The 17,088-nt window shown below is 40.1% G+C and overlaps 3 protein-coding genes across 4 annotated transcripts; 2 read left to right on the top strand and 1 right to left on the bottom strand.

Moving 5' to 3' along the window:
- The first annotated feature begins 1,314 nt into the window (after positions 1–1,314).
- On the top strand, positions 1,315–7,292 carry emb (embigin). Its single transcript, XM_087849307.1, has 9 exons — positions 1,315–1,433; positions 2,397–2,474; positions 2,838–3,021; positions 3,309–3,391; positions 4,510–4,646; positions 5,810–5,965; positions 6,356–6,473; positions 6,580–6,613; positions 6,690–7,292. The coding sequence occupies exons 1-9, from the start codon at positions 1,361–1,363 to the stop codon at positions 6,748–6,750; spliced, it is 924 nt and encodes a 307-aa protein (XP_087705433.1). The 5' UTR covers positions 1,315–1,360; the 3' UTR covers positions 6,751–7,292.
- Positions 7,293–7,436: 144 nt separating this feature from the next.
- On the bottom strand, positions 7,437–12,872 carry mrps30 (mitochondrial ribosomal protein S30). The gene is made up of 5 exons (XM_006790043.3): positions 12,076–12,872; positions 11,562–11,707; positions 11,023–11,128; positions 10,021–10,197; positions 7,437–8,392 (listed from the first exon to the last, which is right to left on the bottom strand). Exons 1-5 carry the CDS (start codon positions 12,647–12,649, stop codon positions 8,133–8,135), a joined length of 1,263 nt encoding a protein of 420 aa, XP_006790106.2. The 5' UTR covers positions 12,650–12,872; the 3' UTR covers positions 7,437–8,132.
- Positions 12,873–13,022: 150 nt separating this feature from the next.
- hint2 (histidine triad nucleotide binding protein 2) lies at positions 13,023–15,569 on the top strand. Of its 2 annotated transcripts, none has more exons than XM_006790040.3 (5): positions 13,023–13,544; positions 13,625–13,762; positions 13,860–13,964; positions 15,138–15,210; positions 15,298–15,569. In XM_006790040.3, exons 1-5 carry the CDS (start codon positions 13,317–13,319, stop codon positions 15,387–15,389), a joined length of 636 nt encoding a protein of 211 aa, XP_006790103.1. In that variant the 5' UTR covers positions 13,023–13,316; the 3' UTR covers positions 15,390–15,569. The 2 variants fall into 2 exon arrangements, with proteins under 2 accessions (XP_006790103.1, XP_006790104.1); XM_006790041.3 differs by having other exon boundaries at positions 13,029–13,403.
- The last annotated feature ends 1,519 nt before the right edge of the window (positions 15,570–17,088 follow it).

Here is a 17,088-nt window from a genome sequence, read left to right on the forward strand (position 1 = left end):
ATTCAGACAGTAGATGGATGGATGGATGGATCAGAATCAGAATCAGAATCGTGTTTATTGGCCAAGTATATGTGCAGACACATACAAGGAATTTGATTCTGGTAGATGGAGGCTCTCAAGCACAGCAATGTAAATCACACGCACACATAAACACACACACACACGTGTCTATATATACATTACACATACATACACAAAGCTGTGTAAACCAACTATATATAACCAATCTAAACTTATATACATAGAATACAGAAATGAAGTGGAATGAACACTACAGAATGGATGGATGATGGATGGATGATGCTATCATGTCAATATGGACCACAAATATTTCCAGCACCTTGTTGAAAGAATACCACAAAGAAAGCAGTGGTACAGGCAAACACAGTCCAACCCGGCACTTGCAAACTATACCTAAAGAAGTGGCCAGTGAGTGCGTATCAGTTCCTCAACTCCATAATAACACTCGTGCTAGGTGATAGTCCTGATTACTCATTTGCACTTCATGTGACTGTGTGGCATACAGAATTAGTACCACACTGTGACAGAAACAACTAAACCACAGTCTAACAATGCAGCCCCATTTCATTTTTACAATGTATTGGCTGACCTAGTCAAGACTGTCAGTTAAAGAAGCTATCTTTTAAGCCAAACCGGAAATAAAAAGGCAACTGAATAATAACGTTAAGGCTGAAACAGATTTAAGAATTAAAGATTAAGAAATGCAGAACAAATTGAGATTGATACCAAAACAATGTGAGCATTTCTACTGTGGTGAGGAGAAGAATTACACTATGGGTAACTTTAGAGGTAAACGCCACGCTGTGAGAACTAGAGTGAGGCTGCTTTTAGTGTTTCACTTGGTATAACTGTAAACAATTGAATAGTATTAAATTTATACTCATATTAAGGTAGAACTGTATGAGTCATTTGCAGTAACAAACAGAATTGGTACTTTGTTAGTTGCCCCTCTTTGATATTTCATGAGGGGATTCAGCTCATGTGTCCTTCTCAAATAATACAACAGGACACCTTGCATGTAGCTGCACAGTAGCAGCCTAGTCAGGCTGGGACAGATTTAACATTTTTATCAAAGTATACACGCAAATACAGATACACATTATTTTAACATTTTCTGTTAATATGCAGTCCTGAAAGGCACCACAAACTGCAGCACAACATCCAGACACGAACCCCATCTGAGTGAATAATGGATGGAGGCAGCCACCCACAGGCTGCAGAGTGATATCATGGCTGCGTCACTTGTGCAGATGAGGGAGAAGGGGTGGGGTGGTTATACCGTGCAGTCTGTAGAGACAGTGAGGAACCTGCTCACAGAGAGGACAGAGGGACGATAACCATGTCAGCCTCCTGGAAGCAGCCGCTTTTTCAGATCTGCCTGCTTTGCGTCTGCTGCAGACACATCAATACAAGTAAATTAATTTTGGGTTTCATTTTTGCTGTGTTTTGTGGTTGTGTTCAAGCTCTGTTCAGCCTTTTCTCTGTTCCACCAAATGGTCCCGTAACCTTGTAAGGGCCAGAACGAAATGTCATAAGATTTTCACATAATTGTGTGCAACATAATTTGGTTTGAAGCATACTGGTAGTGATTGTTTATGATTTTTCACCTTATACATGCGTCTCAAACTGTTTCCCTCAAGACAAATATTTGTAATCATCATAGGATAAAATGTAAAAGGAAAAATCATAACAGTAGGTTACTTAATTATCGTGCTTGCAAAAGATTTTTATATTGATATGATTTTAATTGTTGCCTCATTATGCTTCATTCTGCGATTGTGCATGTGTGTTAGTTTAAGAACTATATAACAGACAAAAAGATAAAACCTTAAAGTTACTGAGTGCTTATTTCATTTTTTTGTCCGAATACATTTTAATCCCAATCTTAAGATATTTATGTATTTATTTAAGAAAACATCTCTTTGAAAAGATGATGAAGGAAACAACCATGTTGCCGTTATGTAGAGGACACTTTTCACAGACAGTTACGAGCTGTTTCACACGGCAGCAAAGTAACAACACTGATATCTGTCTTAAAATTACCTTAAAATATTGGTATTTTTGTTTTAGTGGCAAATATATAGAAAAGGCGGTTTTAAGCACAATTGTGTTTATCTCCTGTGAGCATGCCTTTACATCTGATATTTTTTTAAAACCTATTAAACTATTGGACAGAAATAAACTAGTGCTTTTGTTTAATTATAACTGCTGCAAAAAATATCTTAAATACAAAAAGAAACTTCACAATTACTAATATTTGTTACCAAAAAATAATTGTCTAGTTTTTACTATAAATAATGTTGTACCTTTTGAATTATTTTACACACAGTAAAAGACTCTGTGTATATTTATACATTTACTTCTTTTCCTGTCAGACACGTTGGGCTCAACCAAAGCGCCACAGGTTCCCACCACTGCTCTTAAAACAACTGTAAAAAGTGTTGTTCTTAAAGGTAATTTCTGCGTTGTGTTTCCTTATTACTGCTCATGTAAATATGGCTAAAGAACACATGTTGATAAGTTATCTAATTTGTAAAATAGTGTGCTATGACAAAGATGTAAGGATTTCCATGTTGTTGTGACCACGTGGAGCTGGATTTAAATTAGAGCCTGATTTTGCGTGTGTGTATGTGTGTGTGTGTGTGTGTGTGTGTGTGTCCACAGGGTTGAAGCCATTTTTCACACTTAAAATGTGGCTTCAGTGTCAGGGTTACAATTAGGTTATGGTTAGGTTTAGGGTAAGTGTCAACGGGGTGTCCCCATGAAGACACAAACCAGTGTGTGTGTTTCTAACTGTTCCAAAAAACTCCACACAGGTGAAAATCACACAGAGGAAATTCAGCTACATGAGCCTGTAAATCTAACGCTAGCCTGTACGTGGACTGGGAATCAGAAGAAACTACCAAACATTAGCGTTTATTGGACAAAAGATGGGAAGACGATTCAGGACAGTGAGCGCTCTGTGCAGCTGGAGAATGAGCAGTATACTCTCAAACAAGAGTAAGTACTTCATGTGCATATTTTATCTGACAGCTTTAGAAAATCCACTTTGCAGTTCCCCTCCGAGTGGCTCAAAAACTGTTACAATGTTTTATCAAAAGACCTGAATATATAAAAGGTTTTAAATAGAACTGCAGTGTCAGCTCATGCCTGTCCATGTCAGCTGTAACTATCTTTACATGAAAGTAGGGCAACAGTTTAGTTAATGTAATCAGACAGTTGGAGGACAGGAGCATTTGATTTATTATGTTACTATCTAAAACCCCTCTTTGACTTTTGCTTTACAGTTTCCATATTGTCAGTGAACAAGACCTTGGAAATTACTCCTGTGTTTTTGGGACTGAAGCACGAATAGATTTTATTTTGGCAGGTAAGGAAATAAACAATGAATCTCTGCAAGACATTTCACAGCTTCATTTGTTTTGCTATCAGCTCCTCAAGTCCCTGCTCAAGCTATTTATAGTCAGTGTTGGGAAGGTTACTTTTAAAATGTATTCCATTACAGAATACAGAATACATGCCCCGAAATGTATTCTGTAACGTATTCCGTTACGTTACTCAATGAGAGTAACGTATTCTGAATACTTTGGATTACTTAATATATTATCATGCTGTTTACAACTACATGAATGTACTATTGCTGTGATTTATTACTGTTACTGAAGGTCCGCTGCTCTGAACCGTAGTAAAGGGACCTCTGGCTAATGTCTGTGTCAGGTTCGTAGCCGAAAATTAGCTTTACTTTGCTGTCTGGGTCAACCTTCCTAGCGAGAGACAGAGAGAGGCGTTGAACTTATTGTTTTTGGAGGAAAACACGAACCCGGTGTGCTGTCGAGTCTTAATAGCTTACTTACAACTCGGCGTCAGGCACTCTTCTTGGCTGCAGTGGTTATTATTATATGTACATGCTTCCAGCTCCCGTTTTTGCTCGATGACAGCTCGTACTTTTCCTTTTTCTCCCTCCCTCGCTCACAGACACATAATGTGTATGGCAGTCCATTCTCCCTGCAGCACGGACTACACTGCCTATGATGCTACATTCTTTAGAGCTATACCGGTAGCATTCTGCCTATTAGCTTAGCACAACAACAACAAAAAGGCCTCTCTCACCCAGTAAAAACACGCAGAGAGAGAGAGCGTCACCCTGTAACCATGGCAACCGTAATGCTGCCACCTGGAACAACAGAACGTAGCTGTCAAACAAAACCCAAACAGGCCTGACCCGCCACAATATGAAACAGGGAAGTACCGCCGTGTAATCCATTTATTTCAACAAAGTAACTGTATTCTAAATACCACCTTTTTAAACGGTAACTGTAACGGAATACAGTTACTCATATTTTGTATTTTAAATACGTAACGGCGGTACATGTATTCCGTTACTCCCCAACACCGTTTATAGTGAATATCAATATATAACACTCGACTGAGGCTGTGCAGTGCTGCTATGTCTTCATAAGCATCATCATCTCAGTCGTTTTCCTCCAGCTCCACAGATCAGTGAGGTGCGAGACAAGCCGATAGTCAGCTATCTGGGGGACTTTGTGGTGATTTATTGTAAAATGGAGGAAACCAAACCAGAGCCCAGAACCTGGACCTGGTATAAAGTCAATGGGACAGAAAAGGTAAGCTGCTAAGAGCTGGTACAGTTGTGTCACTGATCATTTTTAATTGACATTCCTTCAAGTAGGATCTCTTATGTTCATCTCCCATGTTTTTATTCTAAGGCAGCTTTGCATGTTACACATCTTGAATTATCCTTATTTATTTTAATTATCTTATACTAAACAAAGTGTCTATTTTTAACAGCCCCTCATATTTTGTGAAAGTCAAAGTAAACCTTTTCATTACTGTTCATGATGATGATGATGATGATGATATGTTTTTATTGATTAGCATTCAAATATCTCAGTGAAGACAGAACAAAGATCTACCACAAAGCAAGAAAGCATGAGACAAGGCTAATCAAAAGGTATTGGCTGAAGCATTTGCTTATTACGCCAACCCTTTTAACAAAAGATCTTTTAGCATGCAGCTCCTGTACACAGGGCTCGAAGCAAATAATAAAACAAAGCAAAAACAAAACAAACAAACAAACAAACAAGAAAAAACAAAAAAACAAAAAACTTTCCACTCCATAGGTGGATGGTTTATCCTTTTATCCATATTCCTCATGTTTGGTCTTTTTCTGCATAAGATCCTATAAATGAGCATGAACAGGCATTAAAGCACAGTGGTAGGAAACATTAGAGCTTGTACTTATGATAAATTACCTGTATTTATGACACAATACATGCGTTTCTAGAATGTGCTGTGGCAGTGGGGGAAATATGTGCAAGTGTGCATACTTTTTAAAGCTTGTCCTGGTGTATATTATGCATGCTTAATACACATTTTCAGTATCTAGTAGTTATAGCTGTTTGTAATGGGATAACAATTCAGTATTACTGATATTTTAATTGTGCCTGTAATGTGATGCAGTAATGGATAACATCCCAATGGACTGGGGTCTTCTTTTAGCTTGATTTATTTATCAGATTTTTTGTTGTGTGGGTCATTTTATTTTTTTAAGTGGAAAAAATAAAAAGCAAAAACCTACAACGCTCCTGTTGGGAGGCAGGTTGGGTGTCAAATGGGATCATAGCATAGCTTCGTGAATCTTTCCTTTTAATTCTCCTTCTTTTCCCTCATTTGGCTTCAAAGACATTTAAATTTGTTGTTGTTACTGTGTCGTTCAGCCAAATCCAGACGGTGTCATGTTAATGTACGTTGATATATATGGGAACAGATCCTCGTTGTTGAAGAGCCTCAGCGCTATGAAATCCACAATGAAGGGTGGAAGACGAAGCTGAAGATCAACAACCTGACAGATGAAGACTCTGGCTCCTATTACTGTGGAGCCGTGTACCGCATCGGCACCTCAATGAGCCATGTGGAGCTCAAGGTCAGTAAACCTTGTGGAGCTGTCAGTAAACAAAAGGAACTCTGTACCTGTACAGCCCCTGAGCAGTTTGTAATTCAGACCCAGGATTTATTATTAGTTTGATAATAAATAAATAATTTGTCTCTCTTTGCATCCCATTTGTAAAATAAAAAAAATTATGTTATTAATCATGACCTGTCATGATTGGTCTGGTGAACCACTGAGAACTCCACAAGCTTCAAACTACAAAAACTACTCAAACATATAAAGCTTTTAAAACTACTTGGCAGAATAGACACTGAGCGCGATCTACTAATCCCATAAGATAAAACATCTGTACTTCTTTCCTGTGGATGTGACTGAAAAAAGTAGGAGTAGTGATATATAATATTTCCTCTTTCTGTACTGAAGATTATCAGCTTCATTGAGCCCCTGAAACCCTTCTTAACCATCCTGGCTGAAGTTATCGTACTGGTCACTGCCATTCTGCTCTACGAGAAAATTCATTCCAGGAAGAACACAGAAGAGGGTAGATAAACATCATCCAGCTCTTATTTGTATCACTATCATATACTTTTTGCAACATTTTGCGACAAAGCTTATTTTTAACTTGTATTTATCGGTCTCATTCTCAGAAAATCTGCCGAACGGCGACCAAAAGAACGAGCTGTGAGTACAATGAAGCAGTATTTCTTTTAAGATACAGTTTTCATAATCCAAGAATGACTTCTTTTTTTCCTGTCAGGCCTCAGGGAGAAGCTAAGGAGCTGGAGGGTAATACGTCCACGAGGCAGCGCAAAGTTTAAAGACTGCAGCCAGCTTTAAAACTCATTTTTAAAAGTGAACGCTAGCAACATTTATACGGTTATTGTGACATCTGTTATAACTGCATCACTTTGTTTCAACACAGAGTGCAACAGCTTCCAGCTAATCAACACTCGAATTTGCAACACAAGTTTCCTGTTGACTTCCTGTGCAGAAACCCAGACACGCTTTACTTGACACATCACGTAATCTTTGTCCCCTCTGCATTCTCATAACAGAAGTGACTTTCTCTTCTTGTTGGCAACACCGTAAACTTCAAATGACTTTTACCCGTTTTTCTTCTCTGTGGTTTGTAGCAGTGCCTTACACTCTTTGACTAACCTTTCACTGTGCTTCCAATGACTTTTGTCCTTGCAGTAATCTATCTACAGTACTTGAATAACATGTAAATCAAAATATATCTTCACATATTCGTCATATTTGTGCATCTGTTTTGCGTTTACGTGTAGGAGAATAGTCACAGAGTCATAGTTTCTTCCCTGCACCGTATGCAAACAAGCCGATTAAAAACCACACAAACCACCGTTTCAGTGTTGGATTCATTTTAAACTTATTTCCGAGCACTAAAGAAACAATTCAAAAATGTGTCTGTTAACACGTCAGCAGAGCAGTCAACAGAAAAATAAATCCGTGAAGTTTAGGATGGATTAAGCAACAATAACAAGAGTCAGTTTTGAAAATCTGCCATTTATTATTTTTTCTATAAATACAGTGGATGTTTTTTTTGTCCTGAATAACCTTTGCACTTCCTCTTCCCCACGGAGAAAAGCTAAGCTGTCCCCCGACACACAATCATGTAGACCGTTGTAGCTGTGACCACAGTGAGAGGCGACACACCCTCAGGCACAAATCTGTATCACTGCATTTAGAAAGAAAACTAGTGCGGCTCGTTCCTCAGCCTGTGTGAGACATGCTAAGTGTTGCTGGAGTTAATGAATTTACTTAAACGTGTTGAAGCTACTATATTTTTGAACTCTTGTTGTGCGGCGCCAACACGTCTGTCGCAGAAGCAGCCCAGGCTGAGATGACGGGAGTCAGAAATATGTATTCACACAACAGATTCGCCCAAGATGCTACAGATATTTGTTAAATTATTGCTTCTTTCTATGCTTCCCTTAACTCTCAGTGTATAATACCCAACACACGCGCAAATTTCCATTGTGATCTTTCAGGCCTCTGTAATAATCAGGGATGTGTACACAGTATTTTTTCAGTACTTACTTTCACAGGAATACAGATTCTTCTTTTTTCAACATTACATTTCATACAAACTGGCAAACTTCACTCCCATCTTGCTCTTTAGAGAACAAAAAACTTAAGTGAAATCTGCCTAAAGATTTCCACCCCTTCCCTTACAATCCAACTACGGCTGATTCATGAAGAATTGAACCAGAAGCTTGACGACGCCGTCGTTCAGTCCCACCACCTCTCCGTCCTGCACGCTCTCGTACAGTCGCAGGCTCTCTGTGCCCCACAGGAGGTTTTTCCTGGGGTTGTTGGCGTCAGTCTCCACAGAGAGCGCAACTGTGTTCAGCTGGTAGCAGAAGAAGGAGAAGAAGTGGCCGTCTGTGATCACGGCCTGGGACACGAAGGGTCTGGTGACATCCTCGTGGTTCCAGAAACCTACAGCGGGGAGAGGGAAGCATCAACATGAGCTACGCCTTCTCTCAGATTTAAAGCCAAATGGAGACACTGCAGTAATCCCATATTCCTGTATCAGCGTTATTCCTGCAGCATCATGAGTAATGCCACTGACCAGTCACTTTGTTAGCTCTGCAGCTCAGGAGGAAACAGACTAAACATAGTGGATATGTCATAGATTTGTCCTGTAACACTGCGTGTCCACAGGTGGAACAAGACACCCCTTAATATTACATTAGTTAAACACTTAGTTATTGTTTTTGAAAAGGCTTATTTCAACCTAAAGCATGATCAGACTTTTGGTCAGAAAGCTTTGCTGCAAAAAGGCAAAATTCTCCCCCCAAAAGTCACAAAGCTATGACATCACAGAGCGTAATTGGTCGGCTGCAATGACGATTCTGAACCAGTATTATTATTATTATGATAGTCGACACATACCCAGAGATTTCAGAGACACTATAGCACTGCCGGGCTAATAAAAAGCAAAACAACGCTCACTGCCACTTCATTAGGTACACTTGGCTATTAAGTGGATGCTCGCCTTTCGCCTTACGTCTTCATGGCATAGATTCATCGAGGTTCTGGAAACATTTCTCAGATTGGTCAATAGTGACACGACCGCACAACTGTTACTGCAAATTTGTCAGCTGCACATCCATGATGTAAATCTTCCGTTCAAACACATCCAAATGGTGCTCTATTGAATTGATATCTGGTGACTGTGGAGGCCATTTGAGTACTGAAAATTCATTTTCATGTTCAAGAAACCAGTTTGAGATGATTTGAGCTTCATGATGGGAAGCAGCCGTCAGAAGATGGGTACACTGTGGTCATAACGGGATGGACACGTCCAGCAATACTCAGGCAGGCTGTGATTTTTAAAGGATGCTCAAATGGTACCAAAAGAAGCAAAGTGTGCCATTAAAATATTCCCCACATCATTAAACTACCACCACTACCAGGCTCAACCGTTAATGCCGAGTGGGTTGGATCCATGCTTTTATGTTGTACTCTGACTCTACCACCTGAATGTCACAGCAGAGTTCAAGACCGATGGATTCTGAGTTACTGTTGCAACTGAAACAGTCTGACCAATCTCCTCCTGCCTCAGCCAGCTGCTCACTGGAATTTTCTTTGTAGATCATCAGTTTCTGAAATACTAAGACCAGGCTGAAGGAAATAGTTAGGCCAGAATCCTTAGTATTAAGAAATGCTAAAGACTTTGGGTTGGCATAAGAATTTCAGAAGTTTCCGGTGTATGAGGAACAACGAACAACACCATGCCACATTCAAAGTCACTTAAACCACCTTTCTTCCCCATTTTGATGCTTGGTTTGAACTTTAGCAGGTCTTGACCGCATCTTCATGCCTAAATGCACTGAAATGCTGCCGATAGATGCTGATAGATATTATTGTGTGTTTAGAAACCAACTTGAACATAAGGAAAAAGCTTTTCATAATGACATTTGCTTTGTTAACTTTCTGACACGTCTTTAAATCTCTACAGCGAACAAAGTAAATCAACTACATGAAGTCATAAATATGTATTGTAATGTTTTATAAACACAGCATCTCAGTTCTGTTGCACCTTTGCTGTGTTAGGAACTCACCTTGGTACATGGCCTGAGCTCCTGTCCAGGCGAAGAGGCTGGCGAGCGCGTTGGCTCTGAGGAAAACCTCCACTTGGTCAGCCTGCTGCTGCCGAACCATCCGGTCTCTGTGGTATCGGTCGGGCACCAGGTGGAACTGAGTGTGACCGTAGCACGCTGGGTCTGGTAGCTTTGCACCTTTAAATGAAACAGAGAGGCTTGTTATAAACAGAAAGTAGAGGGGATTCATAAAGAAAAAAAATGAGCCAAACACTGGGTAACCTCTGTGATAATGAAAACTTCAAATATAAAACCACGTACAGCTACATTATTATCATACTTTGCTATAGAAGCAGAAAGATTAAAAACAAGCAAGGTTGGGTTTAAAATAATTGTTCTCAAAAAACAAACTATACCTTTTACTAAATACCAGTTAGTTCCACATTGGCGCCCCCTGCTGACCATTACGATAAGTAAATAATGAGAAAAATCAACCTGATGACCTGTTAGTGAGACCAGAATTACAATTTGGGAACGAATCAGTTTGCTGCATTAGCCTTTGGGACAGTGGCCAGTTTTGGGGGCTGTGGATTTAGGCGGTATATATATTTTCTACCTCCTTTGCTCTCTACATGGACTGTTTTACTGAGCTTGCAACTAAAATCTGTTCAAACATGACTGATCGATAGAATCAGATATATTATAATAAAGGGAGACGGGACATTCAAAGAATCCCGAAATAAGATCTATGGAAGATCTCCGTGGCAGCAAAGATGGTGGCAGGAGTGATTAAAAAAACTATAGGAAAAAAAAAGAAAAACAGCTTTTCAAAGTCTGATTTTAGGGCAAAGTCAGCAAACTTAAAGTGATTTTGATTAGATTTGAAACACAGTGTCCACAGGGCTTTTTGATAAAACATAGTGGTGCTGTGGCTGTGTGTCATCAGATTAGCAGGATTAAAAAACTGAAAAACATGTCTAGAACCACCTAGCACAGCCTGCATGACCCACATCATTGTTTCACCTGTGAAGATGTTGTTGTCGTACTGCCTTCTGAACAGCGGCATCACATTGGGACGAAGCGTGATCTCTGGAACTTCAGCTGCATGGGAAGCTTCCAGTGGCAAAAACTAAAAGTAAATAAGATTTGAAAAAGTAATTTGATCAAATTATCTTGCAAGCCCAACTTGCAAGATAGGCCGTCTAGAGCCCATGGGCCCATTCAGTCTCCCCCAAACTCCCCCTTGTGGTAATAATGTTGAATATATACACAAATAGCTGCAGAACTCTGAGTGAAGTCCATTGAGTATTTGACAAGATCAGAAAATTGCTATATAACTGCAGAAAAAGCGATGCTTTAAATGTGTGAATCTGGATTAAAACCTTTTAACACTGCGATGAGAAGCATTATAATAAAGTAGATTAAATATATAATGACAACATCAATGAAAAACATTTTAACTGGTTTGTGTGCTTTTTTCCCCACTATACAAGGCCTACAAAAACCCTTACTGTGCATCTATTGCTATTACATGATCCCTGTGGTCTGAAAAGGACGCCTACCTGAGGCAACTGTTGGGTTACTCTGATCTGACTGTGTGGGCGGTCGTCGATCTGGAACCTGGTTGGCTCGAGATGGCGCCTCCGATGTCCCTTTGGGATAATTCTCTGACCCCTCCTCCAATAAAAGTTCACCTGGGGACTGAGATCTAAGAAAACAAATATAGATCAACATTAGAGGACTAGGATCGTTAAGTAGAAAAACATGGCACTCATACTTCATGCTATCTGGAACTCCTTGTCTTATGTTTTGAGCAATAAAACTTGTTAATATCTTCGTATTATTTTGGCAATAGTCATAAGATTATTATAATAAAAGCTGGAGTTTTGTGATATGATAAGTTTCAGATTTTAATGGGCCACTCTAGTCGAGTTTTGTTTTTGCCCGAAACAACAAATCTACTTGGAACTTTTGTTGCTATACAACTCTGTGTTGTTCACTATGAATGCCTTTATTTTCCTGAAGGTATCCACACCACTAACTACAGCGTCTTTAGTTCCACTTCATCATACACACCCAGACTGGACAGCTGCAGCAGTGGGTTGTATTTAGCCAAACTGTAGGTGAGTCCAGACACTAGGCTCCTCAGAAAAGGTCCGACCACCTGCTCTTGGTGTCTGTACATGAAAGGCTTGCGTTTCCTAAATTGCCAGTGCTCTTGCAGGATCACACGGGTCACCAAGGAGCGTATGTCCGCGAACGCATCATCGTCGATTCCCGGAATCGCGGCTGTGGTCTTCTCTAAGCCCGGGGTGAATTTATCGGGCAGGCCCGGGATGTACGCGGTTTTAGTGAAGTGCTGGTACCATCTGTCTGCGTTCCGTGCGAAGGTTTGAGGGTAAACTACAAATTTCTCCCGCTGGATGCGAGTGATGAGGGACAGCTTGTCCTCCACGGAGGAGGTGCATATCTTCTTCACCTGTTCCTCAATCTGTCGCCGCCGCGCAGATTTACTTTTAGCCGTTAGAGAGGGGACTATTGGAGGGTACGCTGGCTCCTTGACCGAAACCTCAGTGTGGACAAGCTTTTGGCTTCTGAAAGGAAACAAATTTCTGGGGAACAGCAAGGGTAGCCGTGTGCGGGCCGCCATGTTTGCTTAACTTCTTCTTCACTTTTCGTTGACACACAAACTAACAGTCTTTCAGAGCAGCGCCCCCTTGCGGAAAAAAGAGCCAGGCTCAATGCTAACGCCTACATAAAGTAATATAAGTCAAAACTTAGACCGGTATTAAAGAAGATTACATTTTATTTTATTTACTTGTGGCAGTGGTCTTGTAATTTAATAAAATGGTCGTGTAATTTAATAAAGCTTAGCTTGTATTAGCATTATGTTTAGCGCCAGAGAACGTTGACGGTCTTGAATGAAGCCCTGTCGCGTAAGCGATGGTGCATTTACGTTGACTCAGAAATTTCGGAATCTGTTGTTGAACCGGCTAAAAACGTGGGTACAAATCTAAAACGTTCGCTAAACTTTGAAACCAAAATCATTCAAAACTATAGCGAAAACGTCATACTCGTGTTACACTATGTATTTTCTATGTAGCTTATTGTAAACGGTGGCAGACGCTAGTAGAGATTTGATGCAACAAGAGCAATTAAAACGGTAGGGGAGTACCCGAAGGCTACGTCAAAGTTGGACTTTTAGGACGGTGCAACGGCTCTGGTTAGGTGCAGTGTTTTTGTCAATAAACAGGCTGTTCGGCCTTTAAAAATATATAGACACAAAATTATTTGCACCAAAACTGCAAAAGCCAGCTATGTACTGTCGTCAGATTTTGCGGACACCATTGTTCGGGACGAGAGCGGCTAAGCTCAGCCGTTTTCCCCATGTTTGTCGAAGCGAGGTATCTGCTATCAAAATAAACCGTCCCGTTGTCATTCTTGTCAACATATTCCTTTCGTTAGCTGCTGCAGAGCATGTTGACAATACCTGTCCTACTGGTGGTGGCTGTGGTGAACCTGCAGTGCCCCACCACCACCAAGAGGTTTGGTTTCATTGCGACACGTACTTAAAGCAGCTTTTTGATTTTCCCATGTGTGATGCATGCCTGTCGTTCACCCCCAGAGACCCCTGTGCACCAAAAGTGACGAGGTGAGGCTGGCAGAGGAGGCCAGCAAGAAGTACGGCTCCCCAGCTCCAACCATCTTCTCCAAAGTGATCGACAAAAGCATCCCTGCAGATATCATTTATGAGGATGAAAAGGTAAGCACAGTCTGAGCTCAAAAATAAACATTTTGTGGTTACATTTCTGCAGTTCAGTCCTTCACATATAAGATTTTTTTCCCCCTGTGTTTATCAGTGTTTGGCATTCAGGGATATCAGTCCACAGGCGCCTGTTCACTTCCTGGTTATTCCAAGGATTCCTATTCCCAGAATAAGTGAGGCCAAAGATGATGATGCTGAGGTAAATTGGTGTTTTCTTGTCTAGACTCTCAGATCATGTCACAAGCAGTGAGATTGTGCAGCACATGCTCCCTTTTTATGTCTATGTGTCACTATTTGACATGTCTGTGAGATTAATTTCCAGAGCATTTAGGAACCAGCTCACCCCAAACTGTTGTCACAACACTGGAAGAAATCTATAGGTGAAGCACTAAGGCGCTACCTTTCCCTCATTTGAAACCAGTACTACCCAGAGTGTAGCCTTAAACCAGGGTCTTGGACCAAAGAGCAGGTTAAATATGCCCAGATGTTCTTTTGTTTTCTGGCTTTCCTAATGTAACAACCAGTATGAGTGTTTTTGCATTGAATGGGCAGTGTTGACATCAAATAACCAGCAACAAATGTGGGCTGGTCTGCAGCCTCATATTTCCCACAAGGGAAGCAACCTATAACCCTAAATAGATATCAGGTAAATAAAATAATATAGCAGGAAAGTTGTAAAGGAGTCCAGCCGTCCAGATTAAAATTCAAACACAGATTAGATAGATATACAGACAGATGTTACTGTTGTTATCTAGATTCCCTTGTTTAACAGTCTAAGAATAAAGAAGAAATCTAAAAACAGAAGGTGTCTACTACTTTTACATCAGATAAAAAAAATCAACAAGCACAAATATGTGTTCTGTTTTAGGATTTGATAGTAACACTTATAGAGCAATACCATTGTTGTAAAATTGGAAAAAGAAAACAAATCAACAAATAGTTTCTTGCATGAGTCTGTTGTTATTATTGGTGCAAAAGACAAAGACTTCAGACGATATTTAAAAAACTTTAAAACCTCCTACTGTACGTGCACAGACGTCTGAGGAATCCTTCACGAAAGGTGACGCTATTTTCTGGAGATCTGAGTGGTCAGTAGGCGTTGATTTCATACCTGATGATTACTGATCTGGAACGTAACTTGCTCTAGTCCAGGTTAGTATCACAGCAAGTTACCATGTTAGAAGTAGTTCAGAAATCCCAGGATCAGTCCCAAAGTTAGCTGGATGAGCCTGCTGTAGGTCTCACATCCAGTTTGGTCTCCTCTGTGACCGGACACACTAAATATTAATCTTTAAGAAGTCATAACTACTTCATTTACAGCTCACTGTCGACTGGAAATAATCTCTTCAGCTCTCCTTTCCTCCACTTTCAGCTCTTAGGACATTTATTGGTTGTTGCCAAAAATGTGGCAAAGCAAGAATCTCTGACTGAAGGGTACAGAGTGGGTAAGTTAGACCATTTTACCGTAATGATTCTCCAGACATTAATGTGACTATACAGACTGTTTGTTTATATCCACACTGCATTCCCAGTGATCAACGACGGGAAGCACGGTGCTCAGTCCGTCTACCACCTTCACATCCACGTCCTGGGAGGAAGACAGATGAAATGGCCACCAGGATAAGGGCTTCACATTTACTGTGGTGTCTCAGTTTAATCCAATAATAATGGCATAATACCTGTTTATACACAAAGCTGATGTCAATGTAAATATGTTGGAAAAAATGTGTGAAAAGGAAAAGTCGTTGATGTTGATGTTTGATATGGCTGCAAATAAAGACACATTCTGTTATGGAACAATAAAGCTCAAGTCAGTTCTTTAATCTCTAATTAAGTCAGGATACTGTTACCATGGCAGCAGCTCACATTTAAGAGCAAAGATTCAAAACAACGAGGTCAGATATGTGCGAGTAATCCCTCTCAGAGGAAAAGTTCATGCTTCACTCTGCCCAGAAACACTCAGCTTCAGGCAGTTTATTCCTTCACCCACCTGCTCTTCAAACCTTCTCAACAGCTCATTTCAGACAGCAAATGAACTGAGGAGCTACGCCCAAGCCCAGGATAAGATTAAATATATAATTATATACTAATGCTTTAACAGCAATGAAGTGTTTGAGGTTGCCATGCTGTGGAAAATCCTCATCCTCCTGCAAACCCCCCACAGGATAGTGTAACCTCTGGAACGGAGCTGCAAATATATATGTGTGATATAAGCATATATTAACTAATAAACCTAGACAGTAAATACAAGTGACCTGCCCAGACTGTACTCAACACCTTTTTTTTAACTTGTATTTGTTTTCTTTTAAAACACTTGAGTTATTTTTATATTTGCTTTCTTATGTGTGGGCCTTTTGATTTGACACCCTGTAGGGGTTAAATGGTTTGCTCCTAGAACGAACTTGCTGTATTGCTGTAAAGCACTAATAAGTAGTAAGCTTTCCGTAGTTGTTAATAAGGGAGAAACCTTTAAAACTGCAAAAAGTTTGATGTTTTAAGTATTTTTGTTTCACACTTTCCACTGAACACAAGTCAGCATTGTTCGTCCACTGGAGACGTTTCATAATAGAGAAATGTATATGGTCTATTATGTAATAACCATTACTATCTCTGTGGAGTCTTATCACAAATTGGACCCTGTTTAAAGGGAGGCAGTCTAATATTCATTACCTGCAGCTCATTTTTGTGTGTATTTTAGTGTCCGTCTGGTCGGTATGGCTGCTGGCACTGATGAAGCCCCTGATTAATGGTTCAAACACATGGCTTGTGCCCAGACTACCACTGTGAGTCACAGTTGGAGTGGCTATGGTGTGACTAGGTGGTATGATTCAGCGACCTTAGTTCCTGTAAGCAAGGTAACTGTGTGTCAAAAGCATAACCTTTCCCCTATATTTGCTTAGAAAACAGTGTTCCCTGCCTTTAATGGCGCAGGGAGGATAGAAGATGGTTAAAAGAGGACTCTGTTAATGATTAAATATTTCTTTTCCATTATCGTTTCTTATTGATTTCTTTTTATATCTCAGAAAAGAACTAAAGAGATTTTTTTTTTTAAAGGAATGCATCCTTTTTTATTGCTGACATCTCCTTTTTCTTGATGTGCCAATAAAGTTGGGTGGGCGAAACCAGATTTGCACAAGTTGTCCTTATGCTGAAAACGCTGTTGTTGTTGTTTTTTGCTAGGTCAAAGTATCGCCTCATAAACCCAGAGAGATCTCATCTAGTTTTATCATTTATTTCTATGACCGGCCTCATCCTTCATGTGATAATAACCGCCATCACAAGTTTAACTGAGACAATAAACACTTTAATAATACCCCCACCCA

The sequence above is a fragment of the Neolamprologus brichardi genome, chromosome 12, assembly GCF_056152115.1.
Source record: "Neolamprologus brichardi isolate AB-2024 chromosome 12, ASM5615211v1, whole genome shotgun sequence".
Taxonomy (NCBI): domain Eukaryota; kingdom Metazoa; phylum Chordata; class Actinopteri; order Cichliformes; family Cichlidae; genus Neolamprologus; species Neolamprologus brichardi.

Coding starts and splice junctions, on each gene's coding strand:
- hint2 (XM_006790040.3), top strand. CDS start 13,317: ATGTACTGTCGTCAGATTTTGCGGACACCATTGTTCGGGACGAGAGCG. Junction 13,545..13,624: donor TGCCCCACCACCACCAAGAG/GTTTGGTTTCAT, acceptor GTTCACCCCCAG/AGACCCCTGTGCACCAAAAG. Junction 13,965..15,137: donor CCAAAGATGATGATGCTGAG/GTAAATTGGTGT, acceptor CTCCACTTTCAG/CTCTTAGGACATTTATTGGT.
- emb (XM_087849307.1), top strand. CDS start 1,361: ATGTCAGCCTCCTGGAAGCAGCCGCTTTTTCAGATCTGCCTGCTTTGC. Junction 1,434..2,396: donor CTGCAGACACATCAATACAA/GTAAATTAATTT, acceptor TTTTCCTGTCAG/ACACGTTGGGCTCAACCAAA. Junction 3,022..3,308: donor CAGTATACTCTCAAACAAGA/GTAAGTACTTCA, acceptor TTTGCTTTACAG/TTTCCATATTGTCAGTGAAC.
- mrps30 (XM_006790043.3), bottom strand. CDS start 12,649: ATGGCGGCCCGCACACGGCTACCCTTGCTGTTCCCCAGAAATTTGTTT. Junction 11,129..11,561: donor TAACCCAACAGTTGCCTCAG/GTAGGCGTCCTT, acceptor ATTTACTTTTAG/TTTTTGCCACTGGAAGCTTC. Junction 10,198..11,022: donor CGACAACAACATCTTCACAG/GTGAAACAATGA, acceptor TTTCATTTAAAG/GTGCAAAGCTACCAGACCCA.